The sequence below is a fragment of the Schistocerca gregaria genome, chromosome 2 (genome assembly GCF_023897955.1).
Source record: "Schistocerca gregaria isolate iqSchGreg1 chromosome 2, iqSchGreg1.2, whole genome shotgun sequence".
In the NCBI taxonomy this organism is placed as follows: domain Eukaryota; kingdom Metazoa; phylum Arthropoda; class Insecta; order Orthoptera; family Acrididae; genus Schistocerca; species Schistocerca gregaria.
In genome coordinates this window covers 552,236,174-552,255,952 of record NC_064921.1, presented here as the reverse complement: position 1 = coordinate 552,255,952, position 19,779 = coordinate 552,236,174, and the positions used below count along the sequence as shown (strand labels likewise).

The 19,779-nt window shown below is 40.8% G+C and overlaps 1 protein-coding gene across 3 annotated transcripts in view; it reads left to right on the top strand.

Annotated features, from left to right (window-relative positions):
* Positions 1-16,241, top strand: part of LOC126332098 (uncharacterized) — a 160,835-nt gene extending 144,594 nt beyond the window's left edge. For all 3 annotated transcript variants that reach the window (XR_007563566.1, XM_049996546.1, XM_049996547.1), the window contains exons 2-3: positions 8,515-8,739; positions 15,967-16,241. Coding sequence is in view for 2 of the 3 variants with exons in the window: in XM_049996546.1 (XP_049852503.1) it covers positions 8,515-8,739; positions 15,967-16,028 (287 nt within the window). In the remaining variant the exon portion in view is untranslated. The remainder of the gene's footprint in view (positions 1-8,514; positions 8,740-15,966) is intronic.
* Positions 16,242-19,779: the final 3,538 nt, after the last annotated feature.

Genomic DNA, 19,779 nt, shown 5'->3' with positions numbered 1-19,779 from the left:
GGGCGAGCAGTACACAGGAACGTACAGAATGTTAGCTATCTCTTTCATGGACGAATTTTATTCCTTAAGAACTTTCCAATAAATCTCAAGACTTACAACTGCTTATCCTGCAGTCTGTTTTGTGTGGTTGTTCCACTTCAGATCGCTTCCTGACAATTACTCCTTTGTATTTCATCGTTCCAGTGAATCTTCGTCAATAGTTTAACTTGACTGTTGTGGGTTTCCTCACGCGATTATGTTCAGTGCTTTATTGTTAATTACGTTCAGGGTAAACCTCCAGCATCTCCACCTATCATCGATCCTCTGCATATTTCCAATTTCCTACAGTCTTCTAACGTAGCAACCTCGCTACGGTCAACAGTGTCATCCTCGATATATCTTATAGCATTTCCATCGTCATCACAAGATCATTTATATAGAGAGTGTTAAAGGAAGTATTCCATGTTTTGAGAAACGGTTGTATGGTTCGCAACAAAACAAAAAAAAAAAAAACAAAAAAAAACAAAAAAAAGGAAAAAATCCAGTAGTCTATCTAAAATGCATACCTCGTTTGGAATGAACACTTGTTTATCTTCCCTATTCTGAAGCTTATCTCGTCTACTGTAAGCTGTTTGCTCAGTCGGATCATTCACAGAATGCAGTAAACATTTGGATAGTCAAATGGGACAAATGGAACTATCTTACATTGTTGTGGAGTAACAACACACAACTATGGTTCAAATGGCTCTGAGCAATATGCGACATAACTTCTGAGGTCATCAGTCGCCGAGAACTTAGAACTAATTACACCTAAATAACCTAAGGACATCACACACATCCATGAACGAGGCAGGATTCGAATCTGCAACCGTAGCGGTCGCTCGGCTCTAGACTGTAGCGTCTAGAACCGAACGGCCACACCGGCCGGCAAACACACAACTGACATATACTCTCCTACGTGTGAAACTGCTGTTCCACAATTAACAGAAATAATATATATAATACGAAGATCAATGCATACCGATAATGCATACCGATAGAATTTAGAGTGTTACAAACCAATTGTTACCGGACTAATATTTACTGTGTCCAATAACGATAGAAATGAACAGAAATGGTGACAAGTTATAGTCTTACTGTAGTTAGCAGTAATTATGTATCCCAAAATTGTTTGAATGTATGTAGAAATGAGAAGAAAAGTTTCTCCTACTCCAAAACGAGTGAAAGTTACATTTGGTAAATAGCTAATGTCACGGAATTCACATAAAAACTCAACATGAAAGTTAATGCGGCAAACAAACTCGCGCGAACTTAGATGTAGAAAACACCCGAAAACTGAACACTAAAGACGTTCATCTGTGACACAATAATTTTAATAGTAAGTTTAATTAGGACTTGCAACACTTCATAGAAACGATACTGTGTTACGTAATTCACGGTAATGCTATCTATCTGAAAATGTGGTGACCAGATGTGATTATTATTGCTTATCAGTTTCTGTCACAATAATGCCATAGAAACTTTTTCTTCAAAGTAACAACTATTTGCGAATACTAATGTTACGAAAAGTTACGTCATTAGAGAAAACCAAATAAAATCAAAAAATTACATTGGCTGCAAGACGGCCAGGCAAGCATACTTTTGTCATCGAAACATGTATTGCACTTGTACCACTTTTAGTCTGAACTGATAGTCTGCGTTACCATAGCAGTGCTGCATTATATGAAGAACTATAGTTACTACAGCTTTCTATTACAATATTACTTGATTGAAAGTGAGTTGTTAATTTAACGGATTCTTTTTTCTTTTAACTATATTTTTCGCTTATGACTTTCTCGGAAGTTTGATGGTTAATGGGTTGGATCAATAGGGTTTGCTTTGAGTAGACCAATCTAATGTCCCAAGAAAACTACTATTAGAATGGAATGCCTATCACACTACAACAAAAATACTGTCCAGATCTTACATTTCTATGAGCTGCTTGTTGCACGATGTAATTCTTATAATAAATAGCATTATTGACGGTAGGCTCTTCTTGATTAGCGATGAGCTTGGATAAACTTGGGCCACACTACTCTCTTCATTAATTCTAAAAGCCCTCTTGCGTCCATGTACTCTGCTTGTACATGTACTCGCTCACTTTTATTTTTTCTTCCCACTTAGTATAACACACTTTACACCACAATTTCTATTCGGCATTTGCGCGCCAACACACGCGTCTGCACCTCAGGACACATGCTTCGCAGGTAATCTCTGCGGGCTCTCTCATCCAACGATATTATTGTTACATGAAATGTATGCCTTGTGTTTTGTGCAAATATAATATCCCTGACATTGCCAGAGTATATGCTACAACGACTTGACATAATTATTTCTTATTTATTCTTCCAGCATGAATTACATTTCCATACGATCTGATTTATGAGAGAATACATAAACACATATTGTTTCAGAAATGGTTTTAAAGTCACGAAATGAAGTAGCTGCTAAATACGTGAGGCAATGTGTTGTAGTTTGTCAACCTATTACATACAACCTGCATTAGTGTGCCATCCATAAAGGAGGTGATCAAAATGAAGTTCGGTATTTCCCTTGTGAAATAGCACGATTCCATTTTCTGGCTGATGCACTTACCATAAAGTGTGTATACGGTTTGCCGGCCGCGGTGGTCTAGCGGTTCTAGGCGCGCAGTCCGGAACCGTGCGACTGCTACGGTCGCAGGTTCGAATCCTGCCTCGGGCATGGATGTGTGTGATGTCCTTAGGTTAGTTAGGTTTAAGTAGTTCTAAGTTCTAGGGGACTAATGACCATAGCAGTTAAGTCCCATAGTGCTCAGAGCCATTTTTTTTTGTATACGGTTTACAGTGTCAACAACTGGCAGTAGCTCAAAGTATGCATCTTAGAGCCCATGTCTTCTGGACATTTTGCTTACGTTTTCATGCAAACTACCACCTCCCAGAGTATGGAATCCTGTATTACATCGTGTATATTGTGAACAGATACAGGAGTATCACAGCTCGCGATGGTTCCCTTGAAGTTACCTTTCCAACCATAAATTTTCTTTTATTAAGAGAAATGTGTTGAGTTATATCGGCAGTGAATTACCGAATAAATCATAAACCTGGTCCGATACGCCGGCTGCGGCGGTCTCGCGGTTCTAGGCGCGCAGTCCGGAACCGCGCGACTGCTACGGCGCAGTTTCGAATCCTGCCTCGGGCATGGATGTGTGTTTTGTCCTTAGGTTAGTTAGGTTTAAGTAGTTCTACGTTCTAGGGGACTGATGACCACAGCAGTTGAGTCCCATAGTGCTCAGAGCCATTTTTTTGGTCCGATACTCGGTATTCTCGTACATTGTCCGCTAAATGACATTTAGGAACTGTATCGAATTACGTTCGGAAAAATTCACGGAACAAGGCATCGATGTGGGTGACATTAGGCACACTATGATTCAGAACTGATGAGTAACGCAAGATTTCTGTTTTGCAGAATCCATTTGGTTTTTAGTGGATGAGACGTTCGTCCTCTAAAAATGTCTTCATCGCTGTGTATAAAGGGGGTTCATTTATTCTGCAACGTCAACGAGCAAGGCTTTCAATCATGCGTGCTATTTTTTCAAATCGTTTTGAATGGTTCGTCGCTCCTTTGACCTACAGTTAAGTGTTGCTAGAAGGGGAGAAAGATAGGACCTTATCGACATCTTCTCAGATCCAGATACCTTTCCACTACTGAATAATTTTAGTTTATATTGTTCTGTCAATCAATGTTGACCAGCTGGGTCTTCTGAAACAACTGAGCGAAACTTCCTTCCATGGTGAAACAGTTTTGCAGAAGCTATATCAGTAATTCGACCTTCTCTCCATGATCTGTCTTGATGGTACCAGTACGGTCAATGAGTGACTGAATAAGTGTTATAGATTTATATACTGTACCAACAATTGTTAAAATCTTTGGTAAGGTCGGCTAGTGACTGTAAGCTCATGGCTCCTTTTAGCTCTTGTTTTTTTAACAAGGCACCGAAGCTCTTATTGTATTGACAGAAACTTAGTAACATATCACTCGAACCATGACGGGTCTTTGCATTTCACCGAAACCTTACTCGGCACGTACAGTTCTACGATACCGTTTCCAATGGTTGTGGAGTTGACCATTTTGTGTCTCACATCTTCGTAAATAGTGAAGCAGAATATTCGATCTTGACAGCAGAAATACTCTGCTCCAGTAACGTTCTTTTGACACCAGTTTTCATTGAATTTGTAACAGCCGTATGTTCACTAATCTTCTCTTCCACGTTAACCGATTCGCGAACTTTAGGTCTGTTACCAGATCATGTAAGCATTTCCCTATGAATAGTTTCTGTTAACTAAACTGCTGGAGGTATTCTCAGAAACGTCATCCAGAACTGTCTAAATGCAAATCCTGCCTGTAGCAACAGTTTTAATCGCATGACTCAACCGTTTAAAAGCTATATGAATTTTGAGAGTTAGTGACTGGCGTTGCAATTCTTTTACGCTTGAGAAGTATCGAAATATTACGCTAAGTGATACACACTGGGACGCGCACGCAACACCTCTTGCAGAAATGGTAAACAGAGTACTCCCGCTTTAATTACTATCAATAAATTTACTACACCAATTTCATTTTGCTGACGTAGCACTACATATTTCGCTATTTTTTTACACCTTAGACTGTTGTAGGAAGGAACGTAAGATTTAGATCATCTGTCTTCGTGTGTTTATTCTGTGGCTTTTCCCATGCGGTTTTCTTTTTATGTCTTCATTGCAATCAAATAATTTTCGAATGTATGGTCTGCGGTCCTAGGATAATGTTTCGGAATATCTTCTTATGCATATCACGTCACTTTCAAAATCCGGAGATTGACACGTACCTAACTCTGCATTCACAGTGTTTGTGTACCTTAAGTCGTAACATAAGACTTCAAGTTCTTCGTTGCCATTATGAAATATTTTGATGTGTTGATTAATAAATTTTTTATGCGTTACATTTTAGATGCTTTTTTTGAAAACTATAAGAGTTACTTAGAAACGAAATAGGTACTGCAATAATGAACAGCAATGAATAATGCATTTCAAGTCACTAAATAAACAAAGTGCTTCCAAAACAGTTAAAGAAAGGCGGAGATAACCGCAGGCAGCACCATACAAAACTATTATAAACAATAAGTAACATAAACGAAAGGACTAAGGAGAATCATGTCATTATTACAAAGTAAAATGCAGGCCACATAATAGACGCTATGGTAGAAAGCGAGCACAATGAAAAATTATATTATTTACAGAAAACAACGTAATGTAGTTGACAACAAGTATTGAAAGAAACAGTTGCGAAATAAAATCGAACTGCATTTACACGAAACACATTTCTTGATCACAGAGTATAAAGAGAAGTACGCGAGTCCTAAAGCTACGATATTAGTATCTCATCCAAAAAAACACCAGGATTCATGTCCAGTCGTATCAAGAACAAGCTACAGATCCAAACGTGAGAGGTTGCATTGCCCTTTTGGTAGATGCTACCGTGCCAAAGAGAAATAAACTGTGTAGAGGGGTGGACATGGTCGCCAAGCACCAAACCATGCTAGTGTTGATAATTATTCCTTCCAGAATGATGAAATCACATTTCCCAGACCATAATGCTCCCTCACGCTCGTAGCACGATGTTGGCCTTGAGACGTCCCACGCCGTACACGCCAAGCGCCATATGACTGATGGAGCATAAAACGTCATTTATCTGAAACGTCCGCTCAAAGTAGGTCAAGTTACGGTACTGGAGTGCAAATTCAAGCCTTCGTCGCTGATGAACGACAGTCTTCGTGAGCGCACGAATCAGGCACCTACTGAGGACGACGATACATAGCAACTTTCGCTGGATGATCGCTGAGCAGACACTGTTGATAGCCCCTTGGTTCATCTGGGCGGTGAGTTGCTCAACTGTTGCATGTCTGTTCACCCATACACATCTCTCCTCCGGGTCTCCCTGGCACGCTTTATAGAGCCTCCACAGCTAATGCTGAGCCCTATTGTCTGTGGGTGGTTATCAGACGTTGACGCCGAACAACGGCGGTGGTCACATTAATGTGATGGAACCGTGTATGTACTAGTATCATATACTTAACGAATGTAGTGAAAGAACTGTGTCTCCATCGTATAAAATGTAGAAGATCATAACAAATAAGTGAGGCGGTCCAAGCAAGGGTGTTACTACTTTGCCCCTAACTACAGTATGAAATATATCAGAAAATCAAACAAATAATAATGGTACTTATTAATCTCTTCACGCAAGTGTTTTTCACAGGAAATTACAGGAACTGCATTATAATAGGTTTCGTTCTTTATCTAGACGGGGACGGACAAAGTGTTACAGAGTCATTCAATTGGAGGTATTAGTTCTTTTCAGTCAAATACCAGTTACATGATCATGAGGAGGAAGGCTTAGAGATTTTTAAATATTTTGGTTCTCTACTACAAAGGAGAGAGGGGGTGTTTGCCGTCAGAACCAAAGAAGAACCCAACTTTTTCAGCCAAATATCTGGCTACGTTTTTGTGGAGAAGAGACAGTCCCATCTACATGTTTCTAGGAGACAATTTACAGCTCCGACATTTGCCTTTCTAGAAGGGAACCCCTTCAGAAACACAAGTGAGGAAAGAGGAAATATTTTCCTTTTAACTGTGAGATAATAACAACCCAACAAGAACTGGAGAGGCTACTGTATTTGCTTCTTTATTCAGAAAGTTAATATTGAAGACCTGTCCGACATGACCAAACTGTGCTTGTCTCTGTTGATGCTTTCTTTTTTTATTTTCAGGGAATTTTAGACTATTCAAGTAATGACCCATTTTTCAGACATATACAACAGAGTTCAACATATAAGAATTCATATAATCATGAGTAGATGTGACAATATTAATAATAATTAATAGTAATTACAAATTAGCAGTACCAGTTATATCCCACTTTTTACATCATCTACGTCGTCAGCATCAGGGTCCATATCATTTTAGAGACACTGCCCCACCTGTCACCCAGAAGAAGGGGATGATTTGTGAGCGCCCCTTCATCACTTGTCACCTCAGCAATAGATGCCGAAAGAGCTTCTCACCCTCTCCTTTGAGTCATACCAGGCTACACTTCTGGGCAAGGATTATCTGATTCTTATCGGAGATTTTACGATCCCATGATTACATTCCCCTTCCCTGTCCCTCTACAGTCAATGAACGTCAAGAGTAGTTATCCTCCTGGTTCCCACACATACATAAAGTCCAGTATGGTCAACACTATGACATCATAACCTAAAATTGTAGATCCACATCACAAATTCAGTGGAACTAACTGTCGAAGTCAATAATATCACAATAGGTCTAAACGTCGTAGCTGATCAAATGAAGCATCCTCTTGATTTCACAATCAAATCTGGCGGCTAAGATGGTTAAAAATGATGGTGTGATATGGATGTCACAACAAGTTCCCCTTCTGGCCGAAATAAATCCTGCACCTAATGACTACTTACATAATACAGTTCTGAGAGATGTGGTCTGGTTTACAAGACCACATATACACGATCAGTATGCGATTCATGTTACATAGATGTCACCAGTTTACCGAAGGAAAGGCATGAAAAACGTCTTCCTGCAGCCATGTATCGTGTAGGTGCAGAGAATATGGTGATCTGGCAGGTTTACGTAAATGAAAATATGTAAAACATTACAATTTTTCTTCAGTGTTAAAGATAGATAGAGGTAGTGATTTTATAGGTAATATCTCCTGTCCTCCGCATAATTTAGCTCTCAGCTCACCCGTTCCACGCATGGAAGAAAACGACCGATATTCTGACACTAGTCGCATGCACAAGTGTCGGCCTCTCAGCCAAGTCAAAGCGTTCAGCTCCCAGGTTAAAATAACTTTAGGTGGCTGAGAACCTCGCCAGCATATACACTATGTGCCACTGCGAATGAATTAGTCAAACGAATGTACTAGACATGTAGCAGGTAACAGATTTTCTTGTACGTACTTTCACTGATTTCCTGCTGCTTGAGAACAATTCACTGAGCAAAAGAAGTCTAACGAAGGCAGTCAATTGATTTTATTATTCATTACTTCACTTAGCCTGGCTCTGTAATTCTTTTCATAGCTAAGTCTGTGTTATTTGCACCAAAGCGTGCATGTTCTTCGTGTTTCGGTACTGTACGTCTTCAGATATTCTATATAAATGGAACAAAGATCCGTTACTGTAACGTACCTGATTGTAGTCGGGTGGTTTTCATGTACGTCTTAAAGGCAATAATTCTCAGACTCACACTACCAGACAACATAAGTATCTTTACCACACAGTGGAGGTATGTTAGCATATGGCAGAGTTCGTGCTACGTGTCAGTAGAGTTACACTACACCTCAGTATTGTCACGCTGGCAGCTGCTACATACATAACATACTGTAGTTTTTCAGTGCTAAGTGGTAGAGTTGCACTAACAGTCATTTGACGAAATAGCGGCCTGTAATTATGTTCATCGATTTTTGCAGCGCTGGTAACAGTGGCGGTGGTCCACGGACAACCAGAAGAATCTACCAGCGTCACCATTTCGAGTGACAAACTAACTACCAGCAACATCACAGCGGAGAGAACATTTTTGGCGAAGTCATCATACACGGATGATGACGATACCATTTGTGTCCAGTCAGACAACAAGTTCTACTTGTATGTTAATGTGTTGAAGCTCTATTCTTGCTACCACCAGCTACGGAAAGGTAAATTACTTTAAACAACACGGTGTTATCTATTCAAAATTGACCAGTTAAAATCAGATTTTTGAGTATAAAGTTTCGCTAAGGGTTCCACAGTCAACGTGAAAATACAAGTAAAATCAAAATAATCAAGGAAGAGTGGCTGCCCTTACATCACTGTGCGCAATGCAAGAATCTCCACTTCACGAAAGTGCAACTCTTCATTAATCTCCACCAAAACTATTCACAGCAATGTGCTGCGCGTATTTAATTCACTTTTTGGAGTAATTTGCGTTCCCCTTAAATCTGCTGCATTATTGAAATCCTCTACACTTCTACACACCTTTGAATTCTTTTATGAGTGTTATGTTGTGTAACGCGACGTGAGGTTTCAAAATGTAAGAAAAAAGATATTTTAACAGGCGACGGATGTTGCCACGAGTGACGTGGTACATAGCTTTTGGTTAATATCCACTGGATGTGTTTGCAGCATTGTACACAAACCTATACTAAGTTAAACACTCTAAAGTTATAGGCAAGGCACCCTTTTCGTCGAACCCTGTAGAAGGCCGACAACGCGATTAGTGTATATAAACAATACCCGTCACACGCTTAGGAACAAGTAGAAAAATGTTTACAATATTAGTAAAGTTTTAAAATTAGCGATGCGTTGACGTAGAGACGAAGAATTGGATGAACTGGGGAATGGTAAGTGAACGTACTGGTTTACACCTTGTCGGAAAGATCATGTTGGCATTAAATTAGTTCACATACTCATTCACTGTCCTAGTGATGGACACCTACAATCTACCATCAGACAGAAATGTATGCTACGTATAGACGGTGATACACTGTACTAGTAATCAACCGTATAAGCAGTGCAAAAATTTCCCAAATCTGTGGCGTTTATAAACAGCAACATTCCTCAAATTTTAATTAGGACCCAGTGAAGGTCGAATAAGGAACGTCGTAAAAGCACGCTACTTACGGCAGACCAAAATATCGAGAAAGAAGGAGAAGGAAATAGCATAGTGTTCATATTAGTTCATAATCTTCATACAAGTTCATGCTTCATTCTAGTCTTCATACTTCAAACTAGTTAGCACAAAAGTAACTTTTACATAAAAGGTAAAAATTTTAAGTATATCCTTGTAATGGCTTTTAGATTCACCTGCTGTAGTAAGTTTAGAAGAAAGCTTTAGCTCAAGTGTACAGTCCTTCAAAGTTGTGTCGTGTATTGAAACCGTCCCAAAAGTCTTAGTAATATCAGCAACTTGCTAAATAATTCTAAAACATTTCTGGAAAAGCGTCGTAGAACAGATGAAGACAAACAAAAATAAAGTGTAAGTGTGCAATTGTGCAGCTTTACCGTCGTCTTAACGTTAATGATGTAGTTGTAGCGGTAATGAATATGTAGATAGACATGTCTACAAAACAGGCTGTAAAATCTACATGTATAGTAAGTTTGTTAATACACAATTACGATATTATTGGGCTTTGCTTTTCGTGGCCGCTATTGGAAGCAGGCTGAGACATCGCAGTCATCAAGTACAGTGGTTAAGGAAAACGCTTCTTCAGTCGAAGCTTTCATGGCAGCTATGCTTATACTATCAAGCTCGTCATCGTGTTCTCGCGAAGTATCACGATAAAAACTGACGATGAGCTGACGGAAATGCCACCAGTCCGAGGTGCAATAACATTTGGCCAATTAACGAACAGAAGGTTGCCTCGTATGTCGCACAGAGGTGAAATCCGTTAACTTCCACAGGGATCGTACAGCGCAGCACTGGTTCAATACGAATCTTCTAGAGTTAGGGAAAATGAAAGGACTCACCACTACAAACTTTTGGTCTCTGTCAAAACAATTGACATTTTGGTGGTCTTGCTCTCTTCACTATTGGCTCTCTCAGTCATGGAGGAAGGTACCGGATTCACTCGGTGTTTCCACAGGGTGATTTTTTCCATCGTGTACGAACTCTACAATTTGATCGATGGGCGGATACGGAACAAAAAAGGTCTAATGAACTTTTGCCCGGCAGTGGTTTCCTTTCTGATGGCCGTTTATTCATATATTGTTACAGAAACTGCGGTCTAATACGCGCTGTACCATGCAGCCACTGTTACAGTATTGCTGAAGATTGTTTTCATGTGCCATTAACGCATGCATGTACGTGCCATAGCATTTTATGTCTCACATGTTGACATCAGTGAGACTCCATCCGAACAGTGTCAAAGGAACCATGAATATGCTGCTCTAGTATGTCCACTACTGGAATGGGCTCTGCATACACGATACTTTTCAGATGGTCCAATAAACAGAAATCGAACGGGTTAATATCAGATGAACGGACAGGTCATGCACCTGGAACCGTTCGAGCGATCCATCGACCAGTGAAGACACGACTGAGATGCGTCCGGACCTTAACGGTTAAGTGAACTGGAGCGCCATCATATGGCAGCCACATAGCGCTTCTAATCATCAAAGGCAATTCTTCCAACCTGGTGGGAAGGGGGGAGTGACATTCAAGAAACGCAGATAGTTCCGGCCTATTGGGTGAAATGCAAGTGAGACTAGTCCCCTAGAACTAAGAACTACTTAAACCTAACTAACCTAAGGACATCACACACATCCATGCCCGAGGCAGGATTCGAACCTGCGACTGTAGCAGTCGCGCGGTTCTGGACTGAGCGCCCAGAACCGCTGCGGCCTGCAGTTGTTATGGAGAACGTCCCACACGGTCGTCTGGCTTATTCTGTATTGGGGGGCCCACTGCCTGTAACTAACACGGTGGTCACTCTCCACAGTGTTAATCAAATTTTCCTCGAAGTCTGATATCCGTATGTTTGTGGTACGTCCTTCATAATTTCCGGCTTCCTGAAACGACCCTGTCTCAGAATAATAGCGAAGCACTCTTGCAAACACGGAATACTGTCGTTGTTGTCGGCAGGAATAGGTTTCCTGATTCAACCTTGCTGCCCGCCGCCCGTTGTCACTCGCCTTCCCGTAAGTAAATACCATGTCGGCCGGAGTGTCCGAGCAGTTATAGGCGCTACATCTGAAACTGCGCGACCGCTGCAGTCACAGGTTCGAATCCTGCCTCGGGCACGGATGTGTGTCATGTCTTTAGGTTAGTTACGTTTAAGTATTTCTAAGTTCTAGGGACTGATGACCTCAGAAGTTAAGTCCCATAGTACTCAGAGGCATTTGAACCATTTTGTCGGCAAGCTCTCGATTCGAATACGGAGCCATTGTGTACAACACTGTATCACGTCTACAAAAAGGTGAGTAAGCAACAGAAGTGCATCGTTCACAGAATTACCAATTACTATGACAGGAGAGTGTGCTGAGACATGAGGTATGAGGAACAATGCCGCCCTCTAGGAGAAACCTTGCATACTGTAACTGTCACTAGGTTGTACAGCGAGTATTAGACCGCAGTCTCTGTAAGAATGTATGACTGAGTTAATGGTCTTTAGCATGAGAACCATGCATTACCGGAAATAAATTAATTAACGTTTTTGGTCCGTATCCTCTTATCGATCAACCCCTAGAGTTTGCACACGGTGGAAAAAATCACCCCGTGTAATTCTAAGGACATGTAATGTAATTGAACAATAGACTAACACCCATGCCAAAGGTTTCGATTATTACATGCAATGTAGCAGCATAATATAGCTGATGTCTGTTTTAAAGAGCTCAAATGCACTGTTAGTACCCTTCATGTAGATGTCTTTGTTGTTTTCATCGATACTATTTCTTTCTAGTGACAAAGTACTACGGACACAGAGGCGAATTTTAAGAGAGTGTCTGGCAATGTCAGCGTCTAGAGGAGTGTGTGAGGCCGTCTAATACACCAAGATGTATTGGAAAACTGGCCGTCCAACCACACAGTGACGGATTTTCTAGTGTGGTCTCAGGCTATTTTCTCTCAGAGATGCTTGGTCGGGCGAACGTTCTACCTCCGCTCTTTCATTTTAGTATTTTTGTCCCTTCCGGCAGACACAACCCGCAGTAGCAATTGCTAGATTCAGAAACGAAGTGAGTTTTATTATCACAGGTACCTTTAGTTCGATAAAACACGCCGGAAGAGAATCCCGATTTGCTGCTGAAGAATTGGCGTATAACATGTTCTCCAGAGGTCAACTGTTTCGCCTCACCATTGACACGTACAAGCCTTCAGATGTTATCCCTTATTTTGTTTAAAATTAGCTTGTGCGTACCTCTCAATACACACCGCTAAGCGAATATCTCCATCTTCTGTGTCATAAAATGTGTCTCCTTTGCAGACCAATGATACTGGTTGAAGCACACAGAGAAACTACAGCAACTGATGGCTGGCGATGTTGACTAGCACCCACCTCGAGAACCCCTGGGTCCCCACACCTACATCCGGACATTACTGTTTCAACCACTGATGGAAGGTGTCGGGTTTTGACTTGCCGCACAGTAAGACACGGAACATAGACTGTGGCAACCACATAGGCTCATTTTGGACACACATTATTACTTTGAGTAGAATACGAGGGCCAGAAACCTTACCGAATCTCAGAAATTTTCAAATGCGTCCGTTAATGTATTTCATGTGTCATTAAATTACCCTCTGTACTGTCTCGTCATTTAATTTTCCTCATTAAATTCATCTCACACTTGTATTTGCTCACGCTCATCTCGTCATTGACTGTCGTCTCTCACATCTCTTTACCAAAAAGTTTAACTATTGTCTGTCTCTTGCTTTTCGTCAATCACTCACAGACACACATTGTATATAATGCGCATCACCTTCTACTAAGTATTAAGTGACTACCATTGCCGTAAGTAGCTACCATTCCCCTAGGTGGTATCCATTCTGCCTTTGGGTTGGCACTATTCCCTCAAAATAGAAGAATCTACCATTCAAGATATGTCTCTGATGTCACGAATCTGGCAATCGTGCGCCAGCTTCCCCTTAACATAATGCAACTGTGTAACTGAGGACAAAACTACTACCATTTTAGCGATATGCAAAGCGAGTAAAACATAATGATGTAAAGCGGACAGCAGTATGATAACTCTCAACTAACATAAGCAGAAAGTTATTTTTATTAGCAAGACAGTAGCAGATGATACTTTCTCGGCAAAGGGTATTAATCTTCAATACGATGCTTCTTCAAACACCAGAACACTTCAGTTCATTTGCTTATCGATCTCAGTAAGCTCCATTGTAAAGCACTCACTGCTACACACACAGAATACTGGACAGACAGTTGCAACGTATTCAGGACATTGAATAGGTACGGTTCGTGATCAAATACAACAATGGAACACGAAATGCTGAAAAAAAATCGTATGGCCCTGTACAAATAGTACGTAATCGTTATCGTGCTTGGAAATGTGCAGTAGCGTAGAAGTATTCAGATGAGTCAAGTAGAGTGGTAGCGGTTATGCGATAGTCTCGCATTCACTGAAAACAAGCTCACAACGGAATGTAATTCACACCTATTGTGTAGGAAATGTCGGTAGTCTGTGTTGGAGATTCCATTCCAGGTCGAAAATCCCCTCACGCAGTTTCCTTGGCTAAGCGGTCGACAGCTTCATTGCCAGTGATCCCACAGTTTTATGTCAGCCAAGCGAAAGCTCATTGGTTCCAACACTACGACAATCATTTATATAAATGGTTTATGGGTCAACAGGTTCAAAAGTTTTTAGTACTGTTAGAAGAGATAAAGAATCACTGAGCAGGAAACGTAGAAAAGCTGTCACCCCGAAACAGAACGAAATACTGACGATATCGTAAGAATCGGCATCGTCGTGTCACTTGCCACTGCTGGTATTGTGAATATACCTGACTTCTGCTAACATGGTAGGCACTACTCGCTTCCCACAAAGTGACTGGTTTTGGAGCAGTTAGAGTGATATATTTTTTAAGCAGATACTGTCTTAAAACAGCATCGAAGTTTTAGTTTTAATGAGAGTCTAAGGTAGCGCCAGTTATTAAGTTCACCTTTGATAGTTTCATCGGGAAAGGAACTTTATACCTTTTAAGCCTATGTGCTCTCATTCATGATGTCTCCTGAGTATCTAAATACGCATGGAATAGAGGGAGAAGGACTACAGTGATGCCGAAGCGTCCATTTCAACAGTTTATGGTAACATGGATTCTTGGATTCATATTGAACGCTTCTAAGAAGAAATTTGGTCCAGAGAAATTACCATCGTAGACTGGTTGGAGGAAGTAAGTCTTTACTTGTGTGTGTGTGTGTTACAGTAAATACAAACCTACGAATGTGAACTGACAAATTAAATGTTCTACTGAGCTCAAAGTAAGAGAACGTACATGAAACCGAATAGAATTCTCTGTGTAAAAACTGATCTTATTCATTAGCAAGTAAATAAGCATACCAACAATTTCACGCAAACCAATAATTTCCAAATATATAATACTGGGTTCGCAACTTTGTCGCCGAGGATGTTTCTTCAGTATGTGTTTGAATATACGGTTGCTGGGGACCGGCAGTGCTCACCATTCCCCAAATCACAAACTCAGGGATCGCCAGATTAGTTCCTAGCATACGAAACTGAGGTAACTGAAGTTATCGTCATTTGGCATGTTACAGGATACATGTGTTGCTTATTGAATGCTTCGCACGCCAGGAGCATTACCCTCCTAGAGGAACTTGGTTCTAGTGACATCCTCAAACTCTCGAAATGCGCCAGGCGCCATGTGTACTCCCTTGGTCCAATCTTTCAACTTTCTGCTACCGTGCAAGTAATCCTGTAACATAGCCCGCTGGTCAGCAGTTACGGCGTTTGCACGATTATTATGGCACACGTAATAACCGGCCTTTGTGGCCGAGCTGTTCTAGGCGCTACAGTCTGGAACCGCGCTACCGCTACGGTCGCAGGTTCGAATCCTGTCTCGGGCATGGATGTGTGTGATGTCCTTAGGTTAGTTAGTTTTAAGTAGTTCTAAGTTCTAGGGGACTGATGGCCTAAGTCCCATAGTGTTCAGAGCCATTTGAACCTCACGTAATAACAGTCACTGCCTATTAAACACGTATTTGTGAAATGTAGGACCGAGAAAAATACTGGCGGGTCTCCGTATTATCACAGATGTACGACCATAACATAATCTTGTCACAGTTCTGAAACTGAAATTCATGCTATGTAAAAAAGGCGAAGACTTATCGCTGTCGTGTGACTAGTATAGTTAAACGTGCTACGTTATTTTCATACATGCTACTGTTAATACTACATATTTCAATTCCTTGCAGTTTACGTGGTGAAACCAAGGAGTCAGTGTCAACCACACCTGGCAGATTGTCCCAGGCACTAGGAGTATTGCAACTCTGTGGGCTTAGCTTGAAGAGACTGATTCGTCTGCGAGAGAGTGAGGACTAAATGGCTGTCCTGCTGATTGAAGACATCTACTGTTTCCAGAGGAGCCAAGAAGCTGCAAGAGCGTCAGAGCTTGGCTAGTTTACTCAAACATCTTTCTCTTGTTTCTGTAATAGTTGTATACAGACGCAATAAAAGTGTAGTTTCATGACGTCAACTATTATATTCAAACTGCAGAAGGTATTTCCCCTACATATAGGTTGACGTGATTACTGTCAAGCAATGGCTTATTATTAATACCATCAAATGCATTTCATCCCTTATTCACGCTGACCACCTATAACTCCAATATCCAGTTCGAACCTTAACACACTGACTGCCACGAGGACATTGGCGGTCACAGCAGAGACTTTCGACTGACGCCACGGCTGGGCCTTACCTGGCCTGGGAAATACAAAACATTTATAATGCAGAGGAAATGGCGTCATATCTCACGGATGTATATGGATTTATTGCAAGCTATTATGCAAAGGAAACTGTGAAATATCACGCCAAGATGAGGGTTCACAGTATCAAGATAGTAAAAGCGACCGTGTCCCGTCTCAGTTACTAGCCCTTCTAGACTGAAGTTTAAATACAAGGGAGTGGTGAAAAGTAATGTCTCGGAATTGTTATATACGAAAACTTAGATAGATTTTTAAATAAAACAAATTTTATTAGCATTCTACACCCTTATTCATTATGTGTACATATTTATTTCTCATACTAGGCACGTTGTCTGTCATAACGAGAGAACAGTTTCTTGATACTTTAACTGTAGAATGTTTGACTTAGCTGAAAGGGCCGCAATCTTACTTCTACATTCACCGCTTTGGGGGACTGATAACCTCAGATGTTAAGCCTCATAGTGCTTAGAGCCATTTGAACCATTTTCAACTGCTTCATCACTATTAAAGTGAAATTCTCGAAAGTTTCCTTCGAGTTTGGAACCAGATGAAGGGCGGATGAGGCCAAACCGGGACTGAATGGAAGATGATCTATGACCCCGTATACAAGGTGTCGGGTAGTAACACATGTTGCACAATAATTGTTAATTCCATTTGATGACATGATTTTCCAATTAACAGACACTAACTTTTAGATTTCAGTTGTTAACGGCATTTATTCAATGAAAAAATACATACGCATTTAACCACCCTAGTACCACTGAAGTGAATATGATCCCGTAAGCAACTGGAAACAAATCTCCCTAGTTTTCAAAACTATTATTTCTAAACCATATACCGAGCGAGGTGGCGCAGTGGTTAGCACACTGGACTCGCATTCAGGAGGACGACGGTTCAATCCCGCGTCCGGCCATCCTGATTTAGGTTTTCCCTGATTTCCCTAAATAGTTTCAGGCAAATGCCGGAATTGTTCCTGAAAGAGCACGGCCGACTCCCTTCCCCATCCTTCCCTAATCCGTTGAGACCGATGACCTCGCTGTTTGGTCTCTTCACCCAAACAACTCAACCCAACCCTCTAATCCATATGACTTTCTCCCTCTAAGTAAGTTTAATCCAGGGAAGATTTGTTCAGTTTTATATTTACAGTACATCAATATTTATGGGTAGTTTTTGAACTCAGGACCGCTGGGGTCAATACGAGCCCAGTCTGTATTTTTCTTCGTTCCTTGAATGTAGCATTTCTGCAATTTAAACCATTACTAACGCTGGAACAGTTGAAATTAATATTTCAACGTTAGTTCATTACAATACTGTCAGTTTATGCATTGTAAATTACTTGGATTCTTGAGGACCCGACGGGCAGTCAGTGAAAAACAAAATTGATGTTAGGGGGAGTCGAGTCGATTAAGCCACAGAAAGAAACAAAACAAAAAAAAGAAGAAATGTGAATTAAAAATGACAAAATTTTTGATTTTTAGTTTTATAACCATCGGGTGGAGGCGAAGAACGATAGAGAGTTGAAATTACGCATGTATAGCACTACCGGAATTGTATACGATCGCTAACGGAGATGAACGTCATCGTTTATCGCTCTAAAACGAAACCATGTATTGACGAAAATTGTTTACCAGGTATGTAAGGCTGCCGAAATTGTAATTCTACTCTCTGCATTACGGGTAATGTCTTCCTTTCTTTCTTTTTCTTTCAGATTACCGAATTATGTTTTGTATTTCATGTCAGAGGGAATCTTAATTATCTTTCACTGATACAGGAATGCGGGGATAAGATTATAGTTGAATTCGGACCTGGTTGGTGTTTTTCTTTATGCGTACATCAACACTGAGTATCGGCATAATTTCCAATAATATGACTTGAAACAGAATTTTTTTACAGATTGTATTACGAGGACGGTTATATTACGGCAGGAGAGCTGTCCATCTTCCCTTTCTCCTGACAAAGGTACGCGCATTTTGTTATGTAGTGGCTAACGGCAAATTCCCGAACCGTCAACGACTGCACTCTATTCATCTGGCCGACAAGCCAATATGCCCCCCTGTGCGGCAGTCGACTCCGACGAGCACCGTTTGGTTTGTTGCACGGCAATCGAATGTTGGCTTCTAACGAGGAAAATGCTTGCCCTTTTACTGCGTACGACGCACACGGCGATCGAATCTGACGACCTACTGTTCCTGGACAAAGTATACTTTCCCACTTCCAGGACAAACGCCGTAAACTGGATAAAGGGAATGCTGACGTATTATTTGTATCGCACCGATGACAACAACGTCATAGACTTCTGGTACGTACTGCAAGAGCAACATGAAATCTTGCGGCTACACGTGAAATACACGTAGAAAATGTTTTTCTCATTACCCGGGTTCGTTGTTCACGGATCCTCTGGCTAGTTGGGGTGTTCCAGGTATGAGAAGTGAAATGAGGAGATAGCTCAACGTTCAGGAACTAACGTTCAAGCCTAATGCATTCAGGGGACAATACATAAATTTAACTTAACGAGAAGCCGATCTGCGTACACACCAACAGGGCCGTTGCAGGGTTCTGTTTCCTTTGCTTTCTTTTTCTAGTGAATTCTTTAAATCGAGACGAAGTTGGGAGCGCTTTTTTACGTTTGGATGTATTGAATGGCATCTTCAGCTCCTGTATATCGTGTTTAATACCTATGAAAGTAAAAATCAACAGACACTTATAAAAAAAACATCAAAAAGTAAAAAAAAAGTCGGCAGCGCGACAGAATATCAATCCTAAGGGCCATGGTTCGATTTCCGGCTGGGTCGGAGATTTTCTCCGCTCAGGGACTGGGTGTTGTGTTGCACTAATCAGTGTCGTTTCATCCCCATCGACGCGCAAGTCGCCGAAGTGGCGTCAAATCGAAATACTCTCACCTGGCGAGCAGTCTACCCGTCGCGGCCCTAGACACACAACATTTATAGTTTTATTTGGTGAAGTTCCATAGGAATCCAGAGAAAATCCGTCCAATCCGGCGAGACGTTTAATCGACTACGTTATTCACATGGATGAAAGTTCGATTCTCTATTAGTAACCACTGTTTTACAATTCGATGGCTTTTTTAAATTTAGTATTTGGAAAATAGTTATTAACTTTCTAGCATTATTATTGGGCAAACGTTGCTTAATAAAATCGTAACGCTTTACTTCATTATTGAATAACAAACTTCGCAGTTTTCTTTTTTTTAACTGTAGCTATTATGTTGCGCAAGTCAACATACGATTCTTTTTATTAGTTACATTTTCGGATACATTGCAATTTACTGTATTACTTTAGATG